General features: G+C 40.9%; 1 protein-coding gene across 1 annotated transcript; it reads left to right on the top strand.

Annotated features, from left to right (window-relative positions):
• The first annotated feature begins 9837 nt into the window (after positions 1 to 9837).
• LOC134205547 (prolyl 4-hydroxylase subunit alpha-1-like) lies at positions 9838 to 25774 on the top strand. The gene is made up of 7 exons (XM_062680867.1): positions 9838 to 10338; positions 19704 to 19913; positions 19987 to 20474; positions 24167 to 24339; positions 24460 to 25011; positions 25071 to 25236; positions 25307 to 25774. Exons 2-7 carry the CDS (start codon positions 19717 to 19719, stop codon positions 25387 to 25389), a joined length of 1659 nt encoding a protein of 552 aa, XP_062536851.1. The 5' UTR covers positions 9838 to 10338; positions 19704 to 19716; the 3' UTR covers positions 25390 to 25774.
• The last annotated feature ends 1852 nt before the right edge of the window (positions 25775 to 27626 follow it).

The following is a 27626-nucleotide window of genomic DNA, read 5'->3' as shown; positions in this document are numbered from 1 at the left end:
TTCTAAGAATCTTATGAAATTTTCTCGCAAGAATCTGAATTTGGTTATGATCTGATGGTTATCTAAGATGCGTATTGTTGTGATGATTTTTCCCTAAGCCTCCAAAATTTGGAATAAATTTTCCGCATTGTCACTGCCACCCACGTCTTCGTGCTGCTGTGTCCGCTCCGCTGCATTGAATGTCGAACCACTATTTGTGGAATCTCGATCAGAATGACTCACGCGCGCCGAACAGCAGCTTTCTGGTTTTTAATAAATTAAGCCCGTTAGCCCCGCCCCTTTGTGATCTGATATGGGTGTAAATATAATGTGATTTAAAACGATAAATGAAGGGGCGGGGCTAATGGAATTACTTCATTAGATATAAAAAAGCTGGTTTTAAGCGCACGCGAGTCATTTTTATGGGCATTCCGCAGACAATGCCGGAGAATGTTATTTGCCACTGTCTTGCATGCGGGAAAAAAATGCAGCAAAAGTAAATAAGAGATTTTATAAAATTAGGTTTTAGGTAAAACAAATCAAAACAAGGCACGTCACATTTTCCAAATATACAAGAAAGGAAAAGTGTTTTGAACGTTAATCACGCCATAATCTAACACATAAGATTCAAAATAATTATTACCAATGGGAAAAAGTATATCTTTAGTCGTAATTTTTCAACGAATTATAACTGAAAATCCATTTTCCACTCGAAACTTACGATCTGTTCGTAAAAAACGTTCTCAAATTGACATTTCAATTTTTATGGCTCAAATTCATCTGGGGGAAATAATAAGTAGAGCTTTTGTTAATAAACAGAAAAACATATAATTTGTTGGTGACAATCTAGCTGCCACTGTCTTATAAATGGTTAAATCGCTTTTTGCGGAATCCCGATCAAAATGGGTCGCACGCCAGAAAGCAGCTATCTTGTATTCAATAAATTAGGCCCGCAAATTTGAATGGATGCAAGCACTAACAGACACCAAGTTTCCACTTTCTATCAATTTTCGATAATAAATAGTTAAAAATCGAAAATAAATATTTTCATATAAATACAAATAAGCGTTGACTCATCCTTGATCAAATGGTAAAAAAAAATTTAAAATCCATCGAGAAACGGCTGAGATATTAAAGTTTAAAGTCTATCATATTTTCGTGACGGTCGTAAAGTGTACCCCAATATCGTAAAGTGCAATCGTAAAGTGTACCCCAATATAGAAAAGACAGAGGTAGTCCTATGTCAAAAAAATGCAACATTCCTCCAAGGATTCCGATGAGAATCCTTTAGTGATTCCGACGGAAATGTTCCAGGGATTCGACGGAAATTTTTCAAGGATTCCAATGAGAATCTACTAGAGGTACCAAATGGGATCATCCAAGAATTCCGACTGGCATATTCTAGGGATTTCGTAGGCAATGTTTCAAGCAAATCTTCGAAGGATTTCGGAGCAAATCGTCGAATGATTCCGAAGCAATTTGTCAAAGGATTCTGAATTAAATCGTCGAGCTAAATTTTCGTTGATGAATTCTTTGATGAATTCCGAAGCAAACCGTCGATGTATTCCGAAGTGAATCGTCGAATGGTTCAGAATCGTCAGAGGGATTCCGAAGCAAATCGTCGAAGTAATCTGAAACAAATCGTCAAGGAATGCCGAAGCAAATCTCCAAACAATTCCGGAGGAATTCCGAAGCAAATCAACGAGAGATTCTGAAGCAAATCCTTCATGGATTATAAAGGGAATTCCCCACAGATTCCCAAGGGTATCCCTCGACGAAGCTGAAAGGAATCAGGTGTGAATTCTATTGGATTCCAGTTGCAATGCTTCGATTATTCTGAAAAGATTTATTTAGAGATTCCACTGAGAATTTTTCTCTGATTTAAGCGGACTTGTTAGTCATATGGCTACTGCTTCTGCCTCATACGCAAGAGGTCGTGGGTTCAATCCCAGGTCCGTTCCATTCTCCTACTTTGTATCTTTCTCTTTATTTCTCATGTTCTAGCAATCGCTAGAACTGGAAATGGACTTCCATACCGTTTCCATTACTATTCCTATACCTTCAACTTGAGTATTCTAACAGTAATCTGCTAGAATTGGAAATGAACTATAGAGCTCGTTTCCTACATCCAATTAGAAATTCCATCAGTTACTTTCTCCTATCTATCACATTGGCAGCTCGTTAACCAAGACGGACCTCTGCCTCTCCAACCTAACCCAGAAATTCCAACAAATTCCGCATGAACTCGTGGCAAGTGCAGAGGTATATTCGGCTTGCAGTGGGCGAGTGATTGCATCATCATTTCCTCCCCCTTCCCTACATTGACTTGCATTCTGACGTGGCAGGCGTCAGTATGACCTAACAAATGAGATCACCAGTACTTGTACATTGAAGATGTGTGCTAGTCCCAAGCAAACATCTGTTGGTTCCCTGTGCAAGAACAGCTGATCTGGTCATAATGGAGTAGCAACTACGAGCAGTCAATCAAGCTCAAGCTCCACTGAGAATTTTTCTCTGATTCTGTTGGGAAATCCTCTCGGAATGTAATGAGAATCTTTCTCGGATGCTGATGGGAATTGTGGAGATTATCATGCTACTAGGCAAGCGGAAGTCTACTGGAAAACTGTCACTCCAGCCCGTGATGTATGACCACATGTCTTTGACAGCTGGCGAAGTACCACGATTGCTTTGATTGATATTTGAGTGGATCTCCTTTGTTGTTAATATCAAGCTTACTTTGATGCTTTTAAATCAATTAGATATTACCTTTCCATAACTAACACCAAGTGCAATTTCTCTGCCACACAGGAATCTTTCTCAGAAATTAGAAACAAGTTCATTTGTCCTCCACTCATTTCATTATGATAGGGTGAATATGGGAGATAATGCTATATGTTACAAAAATGATATCACTGCTAACTATCTTTTCAAATCCTAGGATGGGCTAATTGAATTCTAGGGAGGGCCAAGCCTCCCCTTTATTTATGCCAATGCTTTTAGGTATTCCTTCGGATTATTTAAGCAACTCTTACAGAAATTCTTTTAGACCTTCGGAGTTTCCTATGAGCATTTTTTTCGGGAATCTCTTCAGAAAATCCTTTAGAATTTCTTTTAAGAATCTTCGTAAATTTAATTTGGAAATTATTTTGGGAATTTCTTCGAGATTTTCTAAGAAATTCCTTAGAAATTGAAATTTCCGTCAGAAACTCCTCCAAAAATTCCTTCAGGATTTCCTATTTCATTCTTCCATAATTTTCCGGATGATTTTTTTCAACAAAATTTCCGGAATAATTCCTGCATGAATTTTGGAAGGAATCTCACATTCGAATTTCTAGATAAATTTACAAAGGCATTTCGGTAGGTTTTACGAAAGAATCTCTGGAGGAATATCCAAATGAACTACTGGGGGAATTTTATAAATTATTCCTGGAGGAGTTTCCGACAGAATTTTTGGAGGATTTACTGGAGAAATTTTTGAAAAAAAATTCTGGAAGCATTTCCAAATGTATTTAAGGAAGAATTTCCGAAGAACAACCTGAATAGATTTGGGACAAGACCTACTAAACGAATTACCTAAGAAATTATTAAAAGAATCCTCGTAAGAATTTTCAATGGAATTTCCAAACAAATTCCTAATGGAATGTTCATATAAGTTTTTAGAATTATCCAAAAATGCCTTCTGGAACTGAAGGGTTTTTTTTTCGGAAATTCTGCCAGAAATGGGGAGTGGAATAGCAGGAATAGCGAATAGCAGTAAAACAAAACTGGAATTAAGACTTCACAAAAAAAAACACAAATATCAGGATTTCAGTCAATCCATCATCATACTTCTTCAAATATTCTCGAGAATTCCGTAGGAATTTGCTTCAGGAGTTGCTTCGAAAATTATTTTAAAAATTTGTTATTATTTATTTATTATTTATTCAGACTAAGGCCGAAGTGGCCTGTGCGGTATATAAGAGTCTTCTCCATTCGGCTCGGTCCATGGCTACACGTCGCCAACCACGCAGTCTACGGAGGGTCCGCAAGTCATCTTCCACCTGATCGATCCACCTTGCCCGCTGCGCACCTCGCCTTTTTGTGCCCGTCGGATCGTTGTCGAGAACCATTTTCACCGGGTTACGACATTCTGACTACGTGCCCGGCCCATCGCAGTCGTCCGATTTTCGCGGTGTGAACGATGGATGGTTCTCCCAACAGCTGATGCAATTCGTGGTTCATTCGCCTCCTCCACGTACCGTCCGCCATCTGCACCCCACCATAGATGGTACGCAGCACTTTCCTTTCGAAAACTCCAAGTGCGCGTTGGTCCTCCACGAGCATCGTCCAGGTCTCGTGTCCGTAGAGGACTACCGGTCTAATTAGCGTTTTGTAGATTGTCAGTTTGGTACGGCGGCGAACTCTATTCGATCGGAGCGTCTTGCGGAGTCCAAAGTACGTACGATTTCCAGCCACTATGCGTCTCCGAATTTCTCTGCTGGTGTCATTTTCGGCAGTCACCAGTGAGCCCAAGTACACAAATTCTTCTACCACCTCGATTTCGTCACCACCGATGCAAACTCGCGGTGGGTGGCTCACATTGTCTTCTCTTGAACCTCTGCCTATCATGTACTTCGTCTTCGACGTGTTGATGACTAGTCCGATCCGCTTAGCTTCCCTCTTCAGTCTGATGTAGGCTTCCTCCATCTTCTCAAAGTTACGTGCCATAATATCTATGTCGTCGGCGAAACCAAATAGCTGGACGGACTTATTGAAAATTGTACCACTCGTGTTAATCCCTGCTCTTCGTATTACCCCTTCCAAAGCGATGTTGAATAGCAAACACGAAAGACCATCACCTTGCCGTAACCCTCTGCGGGTTTCGAAGGGACTCGAGAATGCCCCTGAAACTCGAACTACGCACATCACCCGATCCATCGTCGCTTTGATTAATCGTGTCAGTTTATCCGGAAAACCGTGTTCGTGCATTAGCTGCCATAGCTGGTCCCGATCGATTGTATCATATGCGGCTTTGAAGTCGATGAATAGATGATGTGTGGGCACGTTGTATTCGCGGCATTTCTGCAGTACTTGGCGAATGGCGAACACCTGGTCCGTGGTGGAGCGTTCGCCCATAAAACCCGCCTGGAACTGCCCCACGAACTCCCTTGCAGTTGGTGCTAGTCGACGGCATAACATTTGGGAGAGTACCTTGTAGGCGGCGTTCAGCAATGTGATTGCGCGGTAGTTGCTACAATCCAGCTTATCGCCCTTTTTTAGATGGGACACACGACACCTTCCATCCACTCCTGCGGCAAAACTTCCTCCTCCCAAATCTTGGTAATGACCCAGTGCAGCGCTCTAGCCAGTGCCTCACCACCGTGTTTAAATAGCTCTCCTGGTAGTTGGTCAACCCCAGGGGCTTTGTTGTTCTTCAGCCGGCCAATCTCCTCCTGGATTTCCTGGAGATCCGGAGCCGGTAGAATTATGTCCTGCGCGCGTTCCCCAGGTCCATCACCATACCGCCATCTTCGTCTGCCACATCGCCATTCAGGTGCTCTTCGTAGTGCTGCCGCCACCTTTGGATCACCTCACGCTCGTTCGTAAGAAGGTTCCCGTTTATGTCCTTACACATATCAGGCTGTGGCACGTGGCCCTTACGTGAACGGTTTAACTTCTCATAGAACTTTCGTGTGTTATTAGCGCGGTACAGTTGCTCCGTTTCTTCACGATTTTGATCTTCCTGTTGGCGCTTTTTCCTCCGAAAAATCGAGTTTGGTCTGTCCGGCTCCTGTTTGTATCATGCCTCGTTCGCCCTAGTGCGGTGTTGCAGCAATCTCGCCCATGCTGCATTCTTCTCTTCCACTAACTGCTCACATTCGCCGTCATACCAGTCGTTTCTCTGATCCGGGAGCACCGTACCTAGTGCAGCGGTTGCGGTGCTTCCGATGATGGATCGAATACCTCTCCAGCCATCTTCAAGAGACGCTGCGCTGTTGGGAATGCCACTTCCAGCTGCTGCGCGTATTCTTGGGCTAGTCTACCGTCTTGTAGCCGCCCAATGTTAAGCCGCGGCGTCCGACTTAGACGCGTGTTGTACACCGTCGAGAGTTTTGAGCGCAGGCATACTGCAACGAGGTAGTGGTCGGATTCAATATTCGCACTGCGGTAAGTGCGGACATTCGTGATGTCGGAGAAGAATTTACCGTCGATTAGAACGTGATCGATTTGGTTTCCGTTTCTTGGTTAGGTGATCTCCATGTGGCCTTGTGGATATTTTGCGGGGAAAGAAGGTGCTTCGGACTACCATTCCGCGGGAGGCTGCGAAGTTTATGCATCGTTGGCCGTTGTCATTCGATACGGTGTGCAGACTATCCGGTCCGATGACCGGTCTATACATTTCCTCCCTTCCTACCTGTGCGTTCATGTCACCGATGACGATTTTAACGTCCCGCAGTGGGCATCCATCGTATGTCTGCTCCAGCTGTGCGTAGAACGCTTCTTTCTCGTCGTCGGGTCTCCCTTCGTGTGGGCAGTGCACGTTGATGATGCTATAGCTGAAGAAACAGCCTTTAATCCTCAGCTTGCACATCCTTGCGTTGATTGGCTGCCACCCAATCACGCGTTGGCGCATCTTTCCCAGCACTATGAAGCCGGTTCCCAGCTCGTTGGTGGTGCCACAGCTTTGGTAGAAGGTAGCCGCTCGATGCCCGTTTTTCCACACTTTCTGTCCTGTCCAGCAAATCTCTCCTGCAGCGCCACGACGTCGAAGTTGCGGGATGTAATTCATCGTAGATCATCCTGTCGCAACCTGCGAAACCCTAGCGACTTGCAATTCCATGTCCAAGCTTCAATCGTGATCCTGTATTCGTCGCCTAGGTCTTTGCCGATTATATCGAGTCGCATTATCTCTTATATTGTTCGTAATGATTGGTTTTCTAGGCGGCTTATTGGGCCTGCGCAAACCTCCTGTCTCGTCGGAGGGCCGTCGTGTCAGGGCTGTTTAGCGTCCCACCTAACACCAGGACTTGGGCTTGTGCGCTTTCAGCGGCACACGGTCGCTTTGGTGGGGCCTACTTGCGGATACATGCAGCTTTTTATAGAGGTTTAACAGGGCCCACTGTCAAACCCCACCACATCCTAGGCAAGCCCCACAACTCGCAGATGGCCTGGGGAGGGATCGTCAAGCCCTTGGACATAGTCCCTGCTGCCCGTGAAAAATTTGTCTGAGAATTATTTTAGAAACCCCTCCGGAATTTCCTTCAGGAATTCCTTTAGCAATACTTTCAGAAATTCTTCCAAGTATTTCATCTGAGATTCCATACCATCGGCTCCCGCAATTCCACTGGAATTTCTTTCAGGCCGAACTAATTTCTAAAGGAACTCCCGAGGATTTTTTAGAAATTCTTGAATATCTCTGTGAAACCCTCCAAGAATTTCTTCGGGATTCCTTCGGCAAATTCTCAGAAAATAACATTGAATATAGATACTGATTTTTTTGGAACTACATCAAGATATTCCTTCAAAAATTCTTTTAGAAAAAACCATTGAAAGTCCTTAAGCAATACTTGCGTTTTGAGAATTTCTTCAGAAATTCCTTCTGAGATTTCTTAGAAAATTCTTACGGAAATTCCATAACAAATTATTTTAGGAATTTCTTCGGAAATTCTTTTGGAAATTCCATCGAAAATTGCTTTGAAAATATGATCGGAATTCCTGCGAAATATTCTTCGGAAATACCTTAGGAAATTTCTTCATGGTTTATTTTGGAAATGGCTTTAGGAATTCTTTCGAACTTTTTTTTAGAGATTGCTTCAACAATTATTTCAGTAATTTCTTTAAAAAAATCTTCCACTACATATTCCTATTATTATTGTTGGAGTTCTTATAAAATTTCTTCAGAACTTCAGCCAGGAATTCATCCGATTATTTTCACATTCCTTTTTGGATATTCCTTTAAGATTTTTTTCACTACTTCCGAAATTCATTAGGAAATTCTTTCAGGAACATTCGGAAATTATTTTAAGAGCTCTTCGTATATTTCATCTGGGCATTTCTTTGAAATTTCCTTCAGAAACTCTTCCGAAAAGTCCTTTAGTATTTCTTATTTCATTCTTCAATAAATATCGGAAAAATTCGACAAGAAGGAAGATGGGTTTTGTCCTTCGGTAACCATAGGTTGTCCGGTAGTGCTGGCAGAAACATTGATTTCTTGCATATGGCTTAAACAATCAATTTTTCAAACGTAATAACATTTTTGTAGACCTTCCAACTATGTACTTTCTTCGGCAAAGTCTTTCGGCATCTTCCAGACTATATGTTAACGTATTGAGTCACGTGATTGATGATAAATTGAAGCCGCTAAGAGCGAAAATGTAAAAAGTACGTTTTCCCATACTAATCTCCATGTAAATTTAAAACGCGATGCGGCATGCGAGGTTACAACCAATCGAGCCCATATTTTGCACAGTTGATTGGGGTCCTAAAACGATTCAGAAAAAAACTTGATCTCACTTGATCGGACGTAGTTTGCGTTTTTCCATACAACTGCGCCCCACTCTAATATATAGATGAAGAATCATAAGGAACCCGGCCAACTGCCCGCTACGGAGCTGCATATGGTTTTACTAAAAAAAAATCCTGGAGGAAGTTTCAAAGGTATTTCCGAATACTCCTGAAGGAATTTCCAAAAGAATTCTTCACTTATTGTGGCACTAGACACACTGTGACATTTTTCACGCGTGTTTTGAAAGCTAAACGTTTTTCATGGACATTTTTTTCAACGCGATTTTTTTACATCGGCTTCCGGATCTAACCACTTTGTTTTTATTAAGATTTTGAAATCTAAGCAAAATCTTATTTTTATGAGCAAACAGAAGAACCAAAAATATCGCGTGGGCATACATCGGGGAATTGGTAACAAATTTGTGAAAATAGTGCAATGCTAGGTAATTGTTGCGCTCTGGAGCTTAGAGATTCTTGTCGTCAGCAGCGAAACCCAGCCTAATGTGTTTTCCAATTACACCAATAATTACACCATCTAAAAGGGATTAGGCTATATTTTATAAAAGCAATTTATAGTCCATAGACTCTGCCGACTCACTCATAAGTATTTACAAGAATAGCAGAAACTATAGAGCACAGTGTGGTAGATCTTATTCCGTAACACACCATGTAAAGCTCGATGCCCACCTAGCGTATTTTCAACGCTGCGTGGGCGGCTTTATAAAGAAGCAGATGCGCATCGGGAAAAAGCGTTATTATCACGCTGCGTACACGTGGCTTTGACGCTATGTGGGCATCGGCCCTAAAGGTATCTACCCAGGGTTACGGAGAAATAATGGATCCTGAGAGCGCTAGTTTCGGGAGCTACAAGACACCGGACCTTTTATATATTCACTTCCTCTCGGTTATCAAACAAAGCGTATGGGTAAAGATCGCTTAAGAGTGATGCGCAGGTAAAGAAATTGGGAATAAGGCTAGCAATATTTTTTTGTATAACTACTCAATTGACCCATTGTACACAGCATATGCTGGCACTTTCAAACAAGGGAGCACCGTCTCTATTCTATTGGATCAAACGTCCAACACTCAGCCACATTCAAAAAAGGTAAATCAAATTTATATGAATGGCATTACTTTAATAGTGAATGTATCCCGCTCTCTATGATAAGAACGATTATATCGTTTTCTTGAGGGCGGCTAAATAATAAAGACCAGGGACGGAAATACGGCTATTGCCCACTGACTGTCCAGTCAGATCTTCCCCGCACGTAGTTCATTTCTATAACAGTTCTGACATCTACTACATTGCTTCAACACTTCATTCCTTCACATTCACGGTCCGCACTTATTCATTCTATCCGTGCACATTCAGTCGTGTGCGAGTCGTCTTCCATACCGGTTCATTGAGTTTAGCCTTCAGTGCTGCTCCAGGCAGCCCTTGTTGGGAACTGTTTTCATTCATAAAAATCACTCTTGTGTTACTCGAAGGGAGACACACGTTATCGATTTTTCGTGAACGGGCATCCCACTTACTCCGCAGCGTCAAGCAACCGAGTGCGTAGTGACAGCCATACTTATATCACAGTCTCGTGCATTTGGAAGATAAACACAAACAAAAGCGGAGGTGCATCAGCCAGTGAGAAGTTGCCAGGGTTACATTTTGATTGAAGTTGCGCTGTGTCCTCGAAACGCCAATTCGCATCTTCTTACAACAGGAAATAGTGTAGGCTAGTAGCAAAATGAAATAAGATTAGGGAGTGCTCGCGTTCCAGAAGAATCAGTGAGTTAGAGAAAGAATCTTCAGTTCAGTGCATAAAGAAGCTGCTGCTCTGTGACGAGTTCGTGATTTATAAGTTCCCGATAAAAGAGTGTTGAGTAAGTACTCAAGTTCAAATTTAATCACGCTTGTGGCACCCAAAAATATTGCACATCTTTCAACAAGAGAAGAACCAGATTCGGAAGATGAAAAGATTCGAAGACGCAACGTTCTATTTATACAAGTCCTTCAGAGACGAATAGAAACCACTGTCCTCCAGTGTGCAACTATCGGTGCAAATTGAAGTAATTACGCGCATTCGTTTGTGGTAGCGAATTGCGATTCGTTAGCCGGTCCAGTGGAATTGATGTTGTAGCTGTAATCGACAAGTTTACCCGTGGACGATGATGTTGCCCGGCGGAAGGAGAATGTTGGTACACGCAGAACGCCATCGAGTTCAAATTAGGATAGTAAAAGTTTGTTCGCTCTGAGTGAAAAAATTCTGCGTTGAATAATATGATGGAGAATGATTAAATATACACACCTAACCGGTGATTGTTAGATTTTCTGACAATTCTGTATAAGAACGTACCAAAACCTGTATATGAACTTGGGATATGCGAAAATGCAGGATACTTATACAAATATTGTATAAGACCTTACAGTTTTGCGTTCATAAAAAAAATCTGCTAGAAATCGAGATCCTAGAAACCCTTTGCATACCGCATCTTTATCTATTTCAATACTGAACTGCAATAACTTTTTAGTTTGCTTTAAATGTTGAAATATGACAATCAGTGCACAAAAATAAGATTTTCTCTAAGGGAGATGAATGATGTTTAATATATAAAACTTTACAATTCAAAGACATGATATACCAAATAAGAACCTACTACAATTTTAACTAACATGCAGTTTCTACTGAGTATGTATTGTGATTTAGTTAAATCTGCATGCTAACGTGGAACGTTATTTCTGTGCGAAATAGATATTGCTGGAATTAAGGTGTATTTTTGAATTGAGGTGTACCAGAAGTACATGAAGATTCGTCACCTCCTTAAAAAAAATTGGTGATAATACAACTGTTATTGAATAAACTAATTTCCAATAAGGTGTAAACGAATTGACGTATTTTAGCAAAGCTTACTCTGTGATTAATTTGTTTCTTACAAAGCCCCGAAATATATCACGAAACTAAAAAAATCGCCTATGCTAATTCGTCCGAGCATACCAGATGTGCTTTATCGGGGATGGAAAATCAATCCCATCTCGCGCTGATCGTTTACTCTCACTTTCAGTTGTTTCGAACCCCAAAATGATGTGAACTAACAATCCCAGCTCTGTTTCACGGACGTTAATGGACAAGAAGTGAAACTAGAAGAATTATAGAGACGAAACGTGCCTCAGTTATCGCATGTTTTGAATTATGGAAAAAAAATTGTACAGAGAATTTTGTCGAGAAGGAAGCGAACAAATGTGGCAAAGACATTACCCTGGTTCGTTTGGTGTGCTGTGCATTGCCGCTAGACGGGGAAGAAAACAGATGATCGACTAGTTGGAGCACTTTTCATTTATGTGTAGGCGCGGCAGATCAATCGGTCACGTACACCAATTTTCATTTTATAACGTCAGCTACAAACTGCTGTGGTACGATCGAAACGTCATCTAACGTACTATCAGAAGTCGAGAGGGATATCTAACATGTAGTTGATGAAAAATGCATCCTCTCCGGGCACATAATAGAATAAATAAACTGGCCATAGTCCCTGATTTGGCGATCAAAAAAAATATAATTGTTTTTGGGTTCTAGACAGACTACGTTGAAGTTATGAATGTAATTAGCGAAGCGGAATATAACCGACATTGTCCCATCTGAATGGGCTATATCCCATGTTCGGTAAACTTTTCTTCTATTATCTGTATTCTATGTTGCTTTCAATAGAATGTAACTACAATGTATTTATCATTGTCAATCGTCATTGAATTTGAAAGGTAGCTAAAAACTATTGTTACATGAATTGATGCAAACTGTTTGTTGACAGCAGCATAGCGGACAGATAATCTAAAGTGACAGTGAATGGGTGATTGGGAGCATCATTCGATTGGAGGTGAGATTGAAAGCGGTGCATTTTGAATGGCGAAACCCGGAAAGCAGATGTTTTTAACGAAATAGTCACGCTTCCACGGCATAATGTAGCGAAATGTGTTCAGCATTTGTTGCAAATAAAGCGGACGGCTCAGATCTTGTTGAAAGTGACAGAATCCGATTTTCAATTCTGTCCAGGAAGTTTTCGTTCGGAACTTTGCTCAGCAACAGTTTAGAAACTTCGTAATTTGTGCTTAACTGCGAGACGTGTGTATAGGGGTTGTGGCAGTCTGTACACATAGTTATGCTTTGTTCATGATATTTTGGAAGCGTTATTATGAACTGCCAAAATTTTATCTGTTTCGGATTGTGTGACAAAGATTATTTTTGTTTTTTTTATTTAATAAGCAATTACATCTGTCTAAAATTTTGTCTCCATTCTCTCATTATTTTCGGCAATCAATATTGATTTGAGAAGGCAGTAATAAAACTTAATGATAACAATAAACATATACAGCATTCTTTGAATCAGTAAAGGTGATCTGATCGATATATACCAATATCAACAATAATCTTCTTTTCAATGGCTCTAACCTCCAAGGAAGTTTTAGAAATAAGCATTGTCATCCTGTATTTTAACATTTCTTAAAATTATTGTGTCAGATGGAAGTGGACTTTTTTTTTTTTTTTGTGTCTTTATTAAGGAGACTATCAGCCCGAGGCTGGCTCGTCTCCGGGCTGGAAGTGGACTTCCCCATGTTGCTTAATCACAATAATCATCCATCTTGATACGCTAGGTATTAGCCGATAGGTTGAACTACATTTATAAGACCTATCCCAATCCCGTTGCCCCCTGGTAGTCGATGGGACTCTACCGGCTTCACAGGTTTCGTCTATTGTCGACCATCACAACCAAGAGCTTCACGTGCCGCTTAGAGTTGATCGCAATATTTAATTGATTAGACTATACGCCGAAGGGTTGCCAGGTGGCTTCCTTAGCTTCGGTAATAGCTGCTCATGATTCATGCGTCTATGCCACACACAATTTTCTATTTTTCCTCCGAGTATTGTACGCAGCAGCAATACGTCTTTTCGCTTTACGGGAAACGATATTGTCACATGTCACAAGCGTTCCATCTTCTATCTCTACCTGCCACCATGTACTTTGTCTTGGTAGAGTTAATGGTTAAGCATAATATCGCCGTCTTCCTCTTAAGTGGGACAAAATCCTCCACAACTGCTCTGCGATCGATTCCAATGAGGTCGATGTCGTCCGCAAAGCCCAGGACCATATGTGACCGTGTTATGATAGGGGCATTCCTCAGCACGCCAGATCTCCTTATAGTGCCCTCGAGTGCAGTGTTGAACAATAAATTCAAAAGAACGTCACCCTGCTTCAATCCGCCTAAGGTCACAAACAAGGTTGACACTAACGAATACTTGATTTCGAGCCATCCAGCGTTGCATCTATCAGTCTAATCAGTTAAGCCGAAAAACCATGTTTAGACATTATCTGCCACAGCTAATTTTTTCTCACTGAATTGTACGCTGCTTTGAATTAAATTAGCGAATGGTGATTTTGTAAGTTGTACTCCCGGAATTTATCAAGGATCATCCGCAGGCTAAACATCTGATCCGTCGTTGATCGATCCTCACGAAAACCTGGCTGGTATTCGCCGATAAAGAACTCCTCAAGCGGCCTCAGTTAAACATGATACGCGACACAATTTTGTACACCGAATTCAGAAGGGTGATCTCTTTCTACAATTGGCACATTCTGTGTCTGTGCCCCATCTTATAAATTAGCAGTTCTTCATCCTCCCATATTTTCTGGATATTGTAGTAGATCGATTGATGCAGCTGCTCACTTCCGTGTTTGCTGGGATCTCGTCCTTCCCAGCTGCTTTACTATTTTTCTGCTAGTTTGGAGCCTTCTTTACCTCGTCCAGCGTTGGTGGTTTCACAGCTTGACCATTGCCGACTATGTCCATCCTGCTCCTTAATACTCCTTCATTTTCACCGTTACGAATTACGGAAAATTATTTTTGGAAATATATGCGCGACGAGATTAAAGAGTACATTCGATCTTGTGCAGTTTGCAAAGCGTCTAAACCCCTAGATGTGAATACTCGGGCTCCGATGGGTCAGCCGAAGGTAGCGAATTTTCCATTCCAAGTAATTTCGATGGATTTTATTGGTGTTTTACCTCAGTCCAAATCTGGTAATACTGTTTTGTTCGTAGTATCCGACTGGTATTCTAAATTCGTGTTCTTACTTAGGGTGTCCCTCAAAAAACAATATTTATGATCTGCTCATTTCATTTTTTATTTTTCACAGAAGTCACGGATGACTTCTGGGGCTTTTCAAAACGCGTGTTTTGCTATAAGAATATCGTCTGTATCTTCTTCCGTTGTCTTCGTTATATCAATTTATTTGAAAAAACATGATTTTAGTAAAATTGATAAAACTTGAGATAAAAAAAATAAAATATTCCCAATTTTTTGATATGATAAAGAATATTAATTTCTCTTTCAAATGCCGTGTAAATATATTTTTTTGGTCTGCCCTAACCGGAGATATCAACTTATGAAAAAAATGTAATCTTGACAGAAAAACGATTATAACTTTTGATCGGAAAAAGATATTGAGCATATTTACCCATCACAAGTTGCATTTTTTTTGCTCTAATAGTCACCTGAAGACGACTTTTTCGAGAAATCTGAAACAAAAAAAGTAAATAAAAATATTGTTTTTTTGAGGACACCCTAATCCAAGTAGGTAAAATTGCTCTAAATCAGCTTGAGAGCTACAGAAAAAGATTTTTTTAGCAAAACTGATTGGGATAAGCTACGCTACAACTTTATAGAACATAACATGTCTATATTCCAAGAAATAAAAAAAAATCTTTTTTTTTATATGATGGGCCACCCTATTTTTTGGTAGAACCATAATGATAGCCTTACTATTTTGAACAATTTGTTCTACAAAACAGTTTTTTTTTTCTGAAAAATATAGTTTTGGCGTAAATGCATCTTTCCGCGTATCCTGGACCATAGTGCACTGTACATACAGTGTCGTGTTGTTTGTAGAACTGGGAGTAATACGTATGATCTAGCTGATATGCAAGGGAAATTTTTAGATAATTACTCAATCCAGGATATTCGTCCTATCTAATTTTTCATTTTATAAAAGCCTTCGCGAAATATGGAGCACCATTAATAAATAATATTAGCTCATTATATTTTTCCATGAAAGTCTTTGCAAAATGTGAAGCAGCATATCTATTAAGTAGTAGTTTAGTAGTTTTTTCTGAAAGTCTTCGCAAAATGGGAAGCACCATGATTAGGAAATAGTCGTTTATCATATTACGTTGATTTTGACCCTGCTTCAAAAATATAAAAAGCATAGCAATAAATGATGAAGTCTTCTAGTCAGATAAGAAGCAAAATTGATTTGAAACTCTCCCGAAATAGGGGAAACCGCCAAATGCTGATCGGCTAATTTTGTCGCCTATTGTTGAACTCCCATAAGAAATGCACGTGCGGTCAACAATAGGCGAAGAAATTAGCCGTTCAACATTTGGCGAATTACCCTAGTATCCGGAGCATTTGCCAAATTGTGAAAGACTCCTTGTGGTAGCACCATTCGGTAGCGTATTAGGTTAAAGTTGAAAATATTGGAGAAGAAAAAAAGAAAAATTTTGCCGTTGTTAAAGGTTCCTTTCCAGTAAAATTTCATTTTTTCTCTGTGCGTTCCCACGACTTGCCACAGAGCTTGAACCGGGAAAACTTTTGTAACGTGAAGTTTTGCATCAAGCATTAGCTTGATTGGCGCTTAAGTAAAACTTTGAACAACGGAGTCATCTGAATTCGCGGCTCGCCTTGTTGATTGGAAATTCATTGGTGGTCCACCAGGGAAGGAACGTTACACAACAAATCTTCGAAGTGCTCCTTCCACCTGGCTGCCACCATAGTCTTGTCTGTCTGCAAATTCACCTTCCGGTCAATGTACATGGCGGGCACTGGCGCAGTCTTTTGCCGCGCACCATTGACAGTTGCGTAAAACCTCCGCATATCGTTTCTATCCATGTTCTCCTGCGCTTCAGCTATCACACTCTCTTCGTGTTTCCTTTTTTTCTGCGTTGGATTCGTTTCTCTTCTGCCCTTGCTGCACTGTACCGCTCTCTGTTGGAGCGCGTTGTAGCCATTAACATTCGACTCCTAGCAGCATTGTTCGTCACTCGCTGGCACTCCTCATCAAACCAACCATTTCGTTGGCGTCGCTGTACAGAGCATTAAACTTCATGCACTGTTGTAGTCACAGCTTCGTGGATATTTTCCCACGTCGCCAGATCCGGTGACATCTCCTATCCGTTCACCCAGCTTCTGGTGGTACTGTTCAACAACTCCTTCAACTGACAAGCAAGTTGGATATTGAAACGCGTCGTTCTGTTGTTTCGTGACGCTGGAAAGCCGCGCCCGAATTTTTGCAACTACAAGATAGTAATCCGAGTCGACGTTCGGGCATCTGAAGCACCTTACATCTATAACATCCAATAAATGTCCTCCGTCGATCAACACGTGGTCTATCTGTGAACAAGTGTCTCCACTCGAATGATACCCGGATGTGTTTGCGGAAATTCTTACGTGTGAAATAGGTATTGCTGATTGTCATCCTTCTAGCAGCAGCCAAGGTCGCAAGTCGAAGACCATTATCGTTGGTAGCGGAATGAAGGCTTCTGTACCAATAGCAGGGCGAAAGAAACTCTTCCTTCCGATATGCGCATTTGCATCCCGATGACAACCTTTACATCGTGTGTTGGGTATTCTTTGCAAGGCTCTCCTAGAACTCATCCTTCACGTTATCAGGCTTATCGTTCGTTGGGGCATAGATGTTGCTCAGGCTATAGTTGAAGAACTTGCATTTCATTCTCAACACGCAAATGCGGTCATTTATCGGCTTCCACCGGATAACACGCTCCATCTGCCTCCCGATATCACGAAGCCCACTCTACGTTTTGCTTTGTCACCGCTGCCATAGTAGATGCGATACTTGAATGAAGTGTTAGCTATGGGATCCATCGCCCGGAATTCACGTTCTTCAGATCTGGGCCACCGTATTTCCTGGATTGCTACCACACTCACGCCGACCTGCTGCAGCTCACGAGCCAGGAGCCCTACAGCTGTGGGTTCATTAAAAGTTCACATGTTCCCCTAAATCCGACTTTTCAATCGTTGTGATTTATTTGTTGCCGGGTTTGTTGCCGTTGAATCAATCTGTTTGCTCTACTTTTGCCTTTCTAGGTTACTGTAGAATCTTCGGTAGGCTACCTTACCAGGATTGCGCTAGCTACATAGCGTTGAAGGGGCTGCCTTCTCGATGCTGACGCGATGCAGGATGATGTGCACAGTTTAGTTTAGAGTCACTTGCTGGCACTCGGACGGCGATCAGCCGTCTGTAACATGGATGACATTTCGAAAATTAAAATATCCCTCTATAAGTTGCATTATATAATTCTCGCGTGATTTTTGAAAACGTCGTAAGTCCAAACGAGAGCCTCTCTTTGTTTACTTTCTCTTTCGATTATTACAAAGCCATACTAACATTTACATTGGATTTTCCAGCACCAATCTGAAGAAAATAGCTTTGTTTAGTGTGCTGAGGTGAAAATATTGCAACAAATTTTAAACTAGCCTAGATATTAGCAAAAGAGAGCGTAATGAAAAAGAGTTTCTCATTTGGACTTACGACGTTTTCAAAAATTACGCGAGAATTGTTTATATGGTGTAAAATTAAAGATCAGAATTTTTTGCACAAAGTGTAAGACAACGTGCTTGGAGTGGTTTGTGGGGAAATTTACGAAGAACTCTTGGAAAAACTTTCGGAAAGGTAATTCTACAGAATTCTTAAAAGAATTCTTTAGAAATCTTTCATGAATTTCAAGGATTTCCTATAGAAGAGTAATTAAGTATTAATATAAAAAGGTCGTTCAAAAAGTCTTGAAGTCCCTGTTCTCCAATATCTCATAAAAACACCTTAAAATGGCAAACTTAACTATGTGTATCAAAATTAAACATCTTTTCCAAAAAAAAAGAAAAATCTGACTTTCCTCACAAGTCATCAATCAAGAAAAAGAGAAACGATGATACCCTGCAGTATCACACACCGCAGCTGGTCGGACGCTCGGTGGCAAGCGAGCCTCTATTGTCGTTGCAGAAACAAACCCGCCTCAATACGACAAATAGAAGCACATGATTGTGATTCAAACGCAACCGACTGTTATTCAATTCTGATACACATAGCTGGGTAGAGAGAACAGGGTATGAAATGTTTCCAAAGCAGATTCGATAGATACGGGGAATTGACTGATATCCCATCGTTATTAGCTGGTTATGGAACAATTTCTCGCAAGGGCAGCTGTTGTATAATTGGTAATACGTCCGTGTACTTAATGAAATAGTGTGGGTTCAAGTCCCACCGGCAGCCGAATCTTTTTTCGCAATATCTCATAAAAACACCTTAATTATGTATCAAAATTAAACGTCTTTTCAAAAAAAAAAAAAATGATAATTTGGGGTCCATCCGGATGGAATGCAACTTTTTGCGACGGAATCCGGGTCACTAAAAGCGCTGTAAAAATACACAATTCGTCCATAAAATGTGTGAATCGAACATAATACCTAACCAACGTTGTGTCAAAAAAGTGAAACTATTGATTTACTTTTTTTTACAAATCTCGCCTATGCTAAATAACGTTTGTTCTACAATAAATAATAAAAAGCCCACTCGCCGTTTTTCATACAAAATGGTCAACTTTGGAGATCTAGATATCGATTGCGTGTGAACCAATTTTGCTGAAAATTTGACCAGAGCTCAGGTATAACTTGAATTTTACCACACCTGAGTTTCGACCATATTGATTCATAGGGTAAAAAATTATTGCGGTAATACCAAAATGATTTTTTTGGCAAAAAAATATTTTTTAAATATCTTGAATTCTATTTTTTTCTATTCTATACTATATCTACAACTGTGTGGTCGAAATACGTATCTGCAAAGATATAGAAAATAATTGGTGGAATTAAATGGAGAGTACTTAATTCGTCTTAGACGGTTGAATTATTTTGTATAAAGTTATGTCAATGTAATTTGCTTATCCACACAAAGGAGAGCCAATTATTTAGATGATGCCGCGATCGTTCTGCGTCCGATAGAAGATACGAGCAAATGCGCACTGAGATTTTTACCTTCTAATTAATTTACTCACCCGCACAAAACAAAATCAAAGTTTCATGAAGCATTGCATAGTGAAAGAAAACGTAGAATCTGTGCATTCGTAAAACATTGTATTGTTACTTTATTTGGTTTGAATAGGATGTTCTTATTCTTTCATTTCAGATATCGCTCAAATATGATTCTCAGTCAATCTTCAACCATGTCATCTACACTAGCGCTAGTTATGTTAATACTCACATTCCACAAAGCCAGTACGGAGCTCTTTACTGCGCTTGCTGACATGGAAGAACTCTTGGAGACTGAAGCCGTTCTGATAGCAAATTTAGATAACTACATCCGAGTGCAAGAGGATAAGCTGACTCAGCTGAGGAGGTACTGTTGCAACGCAGTGCATAGGAAGCCTCGTTTTAATTTTATTAAATTACTTTATTATACACTATTCTAGGAGAAGCGCTGAGTACCAACGAGAACACACAGAAGCCGCCAAAGATGTCGGTGTGTACCTCTCGAATCCAGTAAATGCGTTCCTCCTAACGAAACGCCTCACAACGGATTGGCGGGAAGTGGAAAATCTTATGTCATACGACGTGGGTTCGGACTTTCTGGAGAACGTAACCAACTACAGGGATGTTCTTAAATTTCCCTCGGATGAAGATCTTAATGGAGCCGCGGTGGCGCTGATGCGACTGCAGGACACCTACAAACTAGACACAGCTTCCGTTGCGCGCGGGGAGCTGAATGGAATCCAGTACAGCACTGAGATGACAGCTGGAGATTGTTTCGAGCTGGGGCGGCAAACTTACTTGAATGGAGATTACTACCACACAGTCCTCTGGATGCGGGAAGCGATGGATCGCCTTTCGCAAGAAGTCAACCGAACAACGACGAAAGCAGATGTGCTGGAGTATTTGGCGTTCTCCACATTCAAGCAGGGTTCGTATTGACTAGTTTACATATAATAGAGTTATAATTCATAGTTGCAGCTCTAGGATACAAACGCAGCCTGATACTCTTGCTCAATGGCTTGTCTTGGGTATCGATCGGTCGTGATTGTTTTTTATGCTTTTTGTGCAATTTATTCGGTACGTTGCCGTAAGAGAATGCATGAGATACAAACCAAATGTAGGTAGGGCTTCCCACTGAGGGGTCTAAAAAGTGCAACCCGCTACAGTGTGTTGAAAGTTCAAAGCAAATCGTGTCGTGATGCTGCTCCCATAAGGTGGCTTAAACTAATCGCGAATATATGGGATGGACTGAGTAAAGAAGAATAAATTAAATCCAATATTGAGGATAGCATCTTCATACTGATGTTTGTTGTTTCTAGCTTTTTGAGTATGAAATATTGTAATATATCATTGGGATAACTATAGGGTTTATGAATGGAGGAAAAGGATATTGGACACGGCTTCAACTGTTAAGCCAATAATTGTATTAATACAAAGTTAGCGAAAGCATGAACATTGCTTGCTTATTGAAGAGTTTGCTTATTGAAGAAAGCAATCTGATTGGACTAGAAACCGCTGAATTTTTGTCCGGCTTCAAAATTGGGACAGCTTTGGCGTTTTAATATTTATCAGGGAAGTATGGCAATTGAAAACATTTGTTAAATAAATTAACCAAAAAGGATGAGCTCTCAGGATTTTTTTGATAAGTCTGTAGAAAATACCATCATCAGCCGAGGCTTTCATATTTTCAATTTTTCTAGTAATATAGCGATTCCATGAAAAAGAATAGAGTAGAAAAAAAAGTTCTCCGATTGTGATCATCAATCGGGGCTTTCATATTTTTAATATTTACATACATATTTTGATTCTATTCTTTTCCATGGAATCGCTGTATTACTAGAAAAATTAAAAATATGAAAGCCCCGACTGATGATCACAATCGGAGAACTTTTTTTTCTACTCTATTCTTTTTCATGGAATCGCTATATTACTAGAAAAATTGGAAAAATTTGCTGAATGATCTCTACCGAGAATAATTAGACCGTATTTTTTTGTTCGGTCTTAGGGTGGACATTTTCAGAATAGGGCGGTCCAAAAAAAACTTTTAAACCAATGGACCGATTTTCAACCTTTTGGAACGAATACAAATATTTTTAGTTATAGATTTCAGAAAAAAATGTCGTTTAATTTTTTTTTATTTTCAACCTTTTGGACCACAACGAGTGAAATTTTTAATTTTTAGAATTAAAATTTAAACGTTTTAACTAACTTACTTGATACTTGATGGGCTACAGCTCATTGAGGAACCTACGCCGAATGGAGTATCCTTCTCCATTGCATTGGACTCGAGCCAATCGCTTCCAGTGGCCTGAACATTGAGCTCCCTCAGGTCCTCTTCAACTGCAAAAAGCCATCATGTACGCGGCTTTCCACGAAGCCTGCGGCCTCTTCCGGGTTGTCTACTAAATATCATCTTCACTTGATGTTCTTCCGGCATACGAACAACGTGACCAGCCCACCGTAGTCTGCCGTGTTGTATAAGCTTAACAATATCCAGCCCTTTATACACCAAGTACAACTCGTGATTCATGCGACGCCACCAGATACCGTTCTCCTGTTAACCGCCGAGTATTATCCGCAGTACCTTATGCTCAAACACTCTGAAAGCTCTCCGATCAGCCTCCTTTAACGTCCATGTTTCATGGGAGTATAAAGCCACCGGAAGAATCAGATTAGTATACGGCGCGAGTTTTGTTTTCGTTTGCAGACCACGGGACTTAAGCTGGTTACGAAGTCCGTAATAAGCCCTAATGACAGCTGCAATACGCCTTTTGACCTCGCGGGTATTATCATTAATGTTCGTCACTAATGTTCCAAGAAAGACAAATTCAAATTTTTCACCATCCAGCATCATTTCGCTACCACCACCACTAATGAACCCACGTTGATTGCCAGCGACCAAAAAAAGGCACAAAAGCCTCTTCCACGGCACGGCGATCAATCCCGATAATATCGATATCGTCCGCAAACCCCAGGAGCATATGCGATCTTGTGATAATGGCACCGCTTCTTTGCACACCAGCCCTCCTAATATTCAAGGATAAATTGCCATAATTCATTCCGTTTCACTGAATCGTACGCCGCCTTGAAATCAATGAACAGATGATGTGTCTGCAAGTTCTACTCCTGCAATTTATTAAGGATTTGTCTCAGGGTAAACATTTGATCCGTCGTTGATCGGCCCTTACGAAAACCTGCTTGGTATTCGCCGAGAAGGACTCTTCAAGCGGTCTCAATCTGTTGAACAGAATACGGGACATAATTTTGAACGACAAATTAAGGTGGGTTATTCCTCGGTAATTGGCGCACTCCAGCCTGTACTCTTTTCTAAAGAGAGGGCAAATAAGGCCGTCCAACCAGTTAGCATGCATTTCCTTGTCTTTCCATATTTTCGACATAATATGGTGCAGAACTTCATAAAGCTGCTCACTGCCTTTTTTGAGAAGTTCAGCCGGGAGCTGGTCCTTCCCCGCAGCCTTATTGTTTTTCAGCTCTGTATGCGACTCCACAGCTTGTCCATCGTTGCTAATATTTATTCTGTTCACCGATGCACCGTCACTTCCCCTATTCAACAAAGTCTCGAAGTGTTGCTTCCACCTGGCAGCCACTTCGGTTTTATCTGTCAGCAAATTCACTTGTTGGTCGTTGCACATGACGGGAGATTGCACTGTCTTTCTCCGCACGCCATTGACAGACTCATAAAATCACCGCATATCGTTCTGCTCCATTTTTTTCTTGTGCCTCGATAATCACTTGTTCTTCAAGTTCTTTCTTCTTCCTGCGGTGGATTCGTTTTCCGACTGCTCTTGCTTCCTTGTACAGATCTCTATTCGAACGGGTACCCGACACCAACATCCGGCTTCTGGCAACGTTCTTCTTGTCTGTCACTCTCTGACACTTCGCATCGAACCAACCCGTCCTGGGTTGCCTCTGTGCGAACGTTTTAACACATTCAGTCAAATAAACGTTGTGCTTGATTTTTTGAAATTATCATTTCAACCTTTGATCATTGACTAGTTTGCATTCACTTTCATTTTGCATTAGTGTCCAGTCGATTCCAAACCCGAACCTCACTTCAACCTATCCTTGTCCAACCCCATGGCGTTCAAGTGGTCTGCAAGGACTCTTCTGTCATTAACCTCTCTATTATCAGCCTTGGATTGACTTGCGCCCCCATTGCCCCACTAAAATGAAAATGAACATTTGTGTTCATCGATGAAAATATGTCACAAATGTGCTCAAGACTTGTATATTTATGACAGTGAAAACCGTTTTTTAAAAAGTCAAGCCAGAATTAGTACAGACCTTCTAGAAGCAAAACTCGGCCAACCAGCCCTGGTCTCTCCTAGATTAAAATAGTTTCGGATAAATTGTCGACTTTGAAGCTAAAATAACTCAACGCAACACAACGCAGGAGTATTTCGCGGACTAATCAGTCTTGCTTTGTGTCCAAGCATCACGAACGTCAACCAAACTACATAAATTGACCCTTCTAATGCCTGATGCCAGATTGAATAGCAGTTTGCACATTTATGATTGCATATTTATGATTCCACAAAAAATCATATGAAACTTATTTAACATGAATCAATAGTACTAGCGCATTTGACTTTTTTTTAGGTAATGTGCATACTGCCCTCCTTATGACCAATGAACTGTTGGAGTTGGTACCGGACCATGAAAGAGCAGTCGGAAACAAGGTCTATTACGAGAAGGAATTGGAAAAAGAAGCAAATCAAAAAGCATTACGGGGAGATGATGGCAGCTCGGATGTTCCTGTAGATACTTCAACAGTAAGTACAAAAAATACAGTGAATACATCTTTTTTTTTGCAGCACCAGTTATTCATTTAGCTAATAAACACATGTAATCAAATTGTTTTACAAATCACTTAAAATTTATTTTATTTGCAGAACATTCGAACAACCAGTAACCCACACGTGTACGATACATCTGAGCGAAAGCTCTACGAGCAATTATGCAGAGGGGAAGCCGAACGCTCTGTAGCAGAAACATCCAAGCTAAAGTGTCGATATGTTACCAATAAGTCACCATTCCTCAAAATAGCACCCCTCAAACTCGAGGAAGCCAACCTCAAGCCATATATTGTAATCTACCACGACGTCATAGCTGAGAAGGAGATGGAATTGGTCAAGCGGCTAGCCAAGCCAAGATTCCGACGTGCGACGGTGCAGAATTACAAAACGGGTGAACTGGAAGTAGCAAACTACCGTATCAGTAAATCCGCGTGGTTAAAGGATCATGAGCATCCGTACATCAAGGCTATCGGCGAACGGGTGGAGGATATGACAGGCCTCACAATGACAACTGCTGAGGAATTGCAAGTGGTGAACTATGGCATCGGTGGCCATTATGAGCCACACTTCGATTTTGCCAGAAGAGAAGAGAAAAATGCTTTCAAGAGCCTAGGAACGGGTAACCGAATCGCCACGGTTTTGTTCTACGTAAGTCTAATCGTTTCCCATCTATCGTTGATCACATGTTTCACAAGCGGTTTTTCCAGATGAGCGAAGTAACTCAAGGAGGCGCAACAGTATTTCCTAGTCTTCGATTGGCACTGTGGCCCAAAAAGGGCGCAGCTGCATTTTGGTTTAACCTCCATGCCTCGGGTCATGGAGATTATTCTACGCGACATGCTGCCTGTCCTGTGCTTACCGGAACTAAGTGGGGTAATGAGTTCAGAATCTCGTAAGTGGTAGAATGCATCATTACTAAACCATATTGTTAATGTTGTTTTAGTGTCAAATAAATGGATCCATGAGCGTGGACAGGAGTTTTTGAGGCCCTGTGAGCTGCAGCCAGATCACCCAGAGGAGTTTTGACAGCAAATTGTATACGAAGACGAGCTAGATGAACTGAGTGAGGACTTCGATGAGGATGCCCAGTTCACTTGAACTGATTATTAACAGTTGCCATGACGTTGGTTTCTTCCCAGTGAAGGAATGATGACTCTTACCAAACTAGATTTTGAAATACAGAGATTTTATATATATATTTTAGGAAAAGAATAACACCAAAATTGATAGGTTTTTGCATTTAAATAAATGGATTATTTATACATTTGATTTGTTTAGGATTTCAGACTAAAATACATTGAAACTGCAACGCTTCCATCGTATTGAGGCACACAGTTTTTAGTCTGTACGGATTACTATGTACTTCACCTTGCAGTAAATTTAAATGTTTTAAATAAAAAAATGAGCAAAAGCTGTCTTATTATTTAGAATTTATTTTCATTTCCTCTTGCTTTTATATTTTTGCCAGATTTTTGTCCAAACAAACTCGGATTCTGATGGCTTTTCCGCAAACGTGACCTTTTAAAGGAACAAATAATATGGGTTTATTGAAAGACACAAAAATATGAACCAAAATAGGGCCAATGCTTATTAAATCTCATAAATGATGAAAAGTCATATGGGACAGTTATGCGATTACAGGCAGTTTAAGTGGTCTTGTTGTGTAGGGGCTATCACGCCTATCTAGAGAGTATGCGGTTGAGGATTCAAGTCCTCAAGTCAAGCCTCGAGTCAAATTTCATAAAAATTTGTCCATTTCAAAACATGTGCTGTGCACATGCACAGCCAAGATATTTAACAACAAAAATATGTTCGTACGGCCGAGTTGCCGAATAATATGCAATTAAATGTGATTAGGATCGAGCTACCGGTTCACATGCAGGTCAGAGTATAAACAACGGACCCTAAACTTTTCCTTATTCGCACCAAAGCGTTCATCGAAAGTTTTAATCCTAGCCAGACGGTGGACCTAGAACTTGTTTCGAGCTCATTGGTGATGAGTTTTTGCGCAACTCTCCCAGACCGGCATGCCGGCCGTATTCGATCACAGGGAGGATGATTTGATAGTAGAAAGCAAGCTTGTTTTTTAGGAACAATGACGACCACCGGCTGATCAAAGAGTACAACATTTTCAACAAAACGTTCCACTTTGCACCGTCTAGTCAATCTGTTGCCGGGAAATAAGCTTGCTTCCGAGGGTCAAGCCAAGGTAGTCGGCTCCATTGGTCCATTCCAAAGTCGTGCAATTGAGGATCATTGACAGCCTTCAGGCGGTACATGTTTAGGAGATTTAGAGTCGAGTGAGGGGAAATGATGACATGGGTCTTTGCCGCGTTGATAAAAATCTTCTAGCTGGTGAGATATTCTGTCAGGGCATCCAGGCCTTGTCAATTTGCCAGCCGAAACCTCCAACTCCTCCGAGAAGTCGTTGGGATAAGATGGATGTTATTAGCATGCTCCTTAACGGCTGCTTCGTGTGGACTGACGATGTTCTGTCCAAGATTGTGTAGCAAATTGATGACCAATTTCGGTGAGCTTCTCTGCAGCTAGGATAGGATGCGACAACTCAATTTAGACTGCCTTGTTGTTTTTTTGTCGGCTGCTCTGACGAGGTAGTCGCCAGTGCAGCCAAATTAATTTGGTACAAAATCTTCCAAATATCATGTATCAAAACTTGATGTTTTTTTTTCTATTCCATCCATTATTTATGTAAGAGAAGCAAAAGACTAACTGAGAGAAGTTTCCGCAAATTAAAATATGACTTTGAGATCGAAAATTACAGAAAGGGTAATGATAATGCTTAAAATCAACAGTTTTAAACCTTTTACAACCCTTTAGATAAATTTATATGGCTTTGGCAGTTCAATATAAACTTATTTTGTGCCAAAAAAACTGGAACTCAAACTTTTACGTTTTTTGCTTAATATTAACTTTACTAACCGTCCGAGTTCTGCCCCGGTCGAGTATAGACGCTTACTGGCAATTAATTAAACCAACTACCGCGATCGCGAAGGTATCATATTACCCCCGACCGAGACCGTGAAAGTGTCGAATCACCAATTACTAGTGCCGTCGACCGAAGCGTAAACAACATACATAGGGCTCTGAACTTGAATAAACCCCTGCGCCACCGGCGACACCAACTTGCCGGATGAGTGCATCCAATTTCCCCGACTGGGGAAACCTCTGGGGAAACCCCAGATAAATGATAATGGTGATGGAAAGGATGGAAGAGGATAAAATTTCCACGGAGTGTCCCCGAT

Source organism: Armigeres subalbatus, chromosome 1 (genome assembly GCF_024139115.2).
Source record: "Armigeres subalbatus isolate Guangzhou_Male chromosome 1, GZ_Asu_2, whole genome shotgun sequence".
Taxonomy (NCBI): Eukaryota; Metazoa; Arthropoda; class Insecta; order Diptera; family Culicidae; genus Armigeres; species Armigeres subalbatus.
Note: the sequence above shows the minus strand (reverse complement) of the source record. Positions and strands in the feature narration are given on the sequence as shown.

Excerpts from the sequence above, each read along its gene's own strand:
- LOC134205547 (XM_062680867.1), top strand. The coding sequence starts at position 19,717 with ATGATTCTCAGTCAATCTTCAACCATGTCATCTACACTAGCGCTAGTT. Across the intron at positions 19,914-19,986 it reads AAGCTGACTCAGCTGAGGAG|GAGAAGCGCTGAGTACCAAC; the intron begins GTACTGTTGCAA and ends ACACTATTCTAG. Across the intron at positions 20,475-24,166 it reads GTTCTCCACATTCAAGCAGG|GTAATGTGCATACTGCCCTC; the intron begins GTTCGTATTGAC and ends ACTTTTTTTTAG.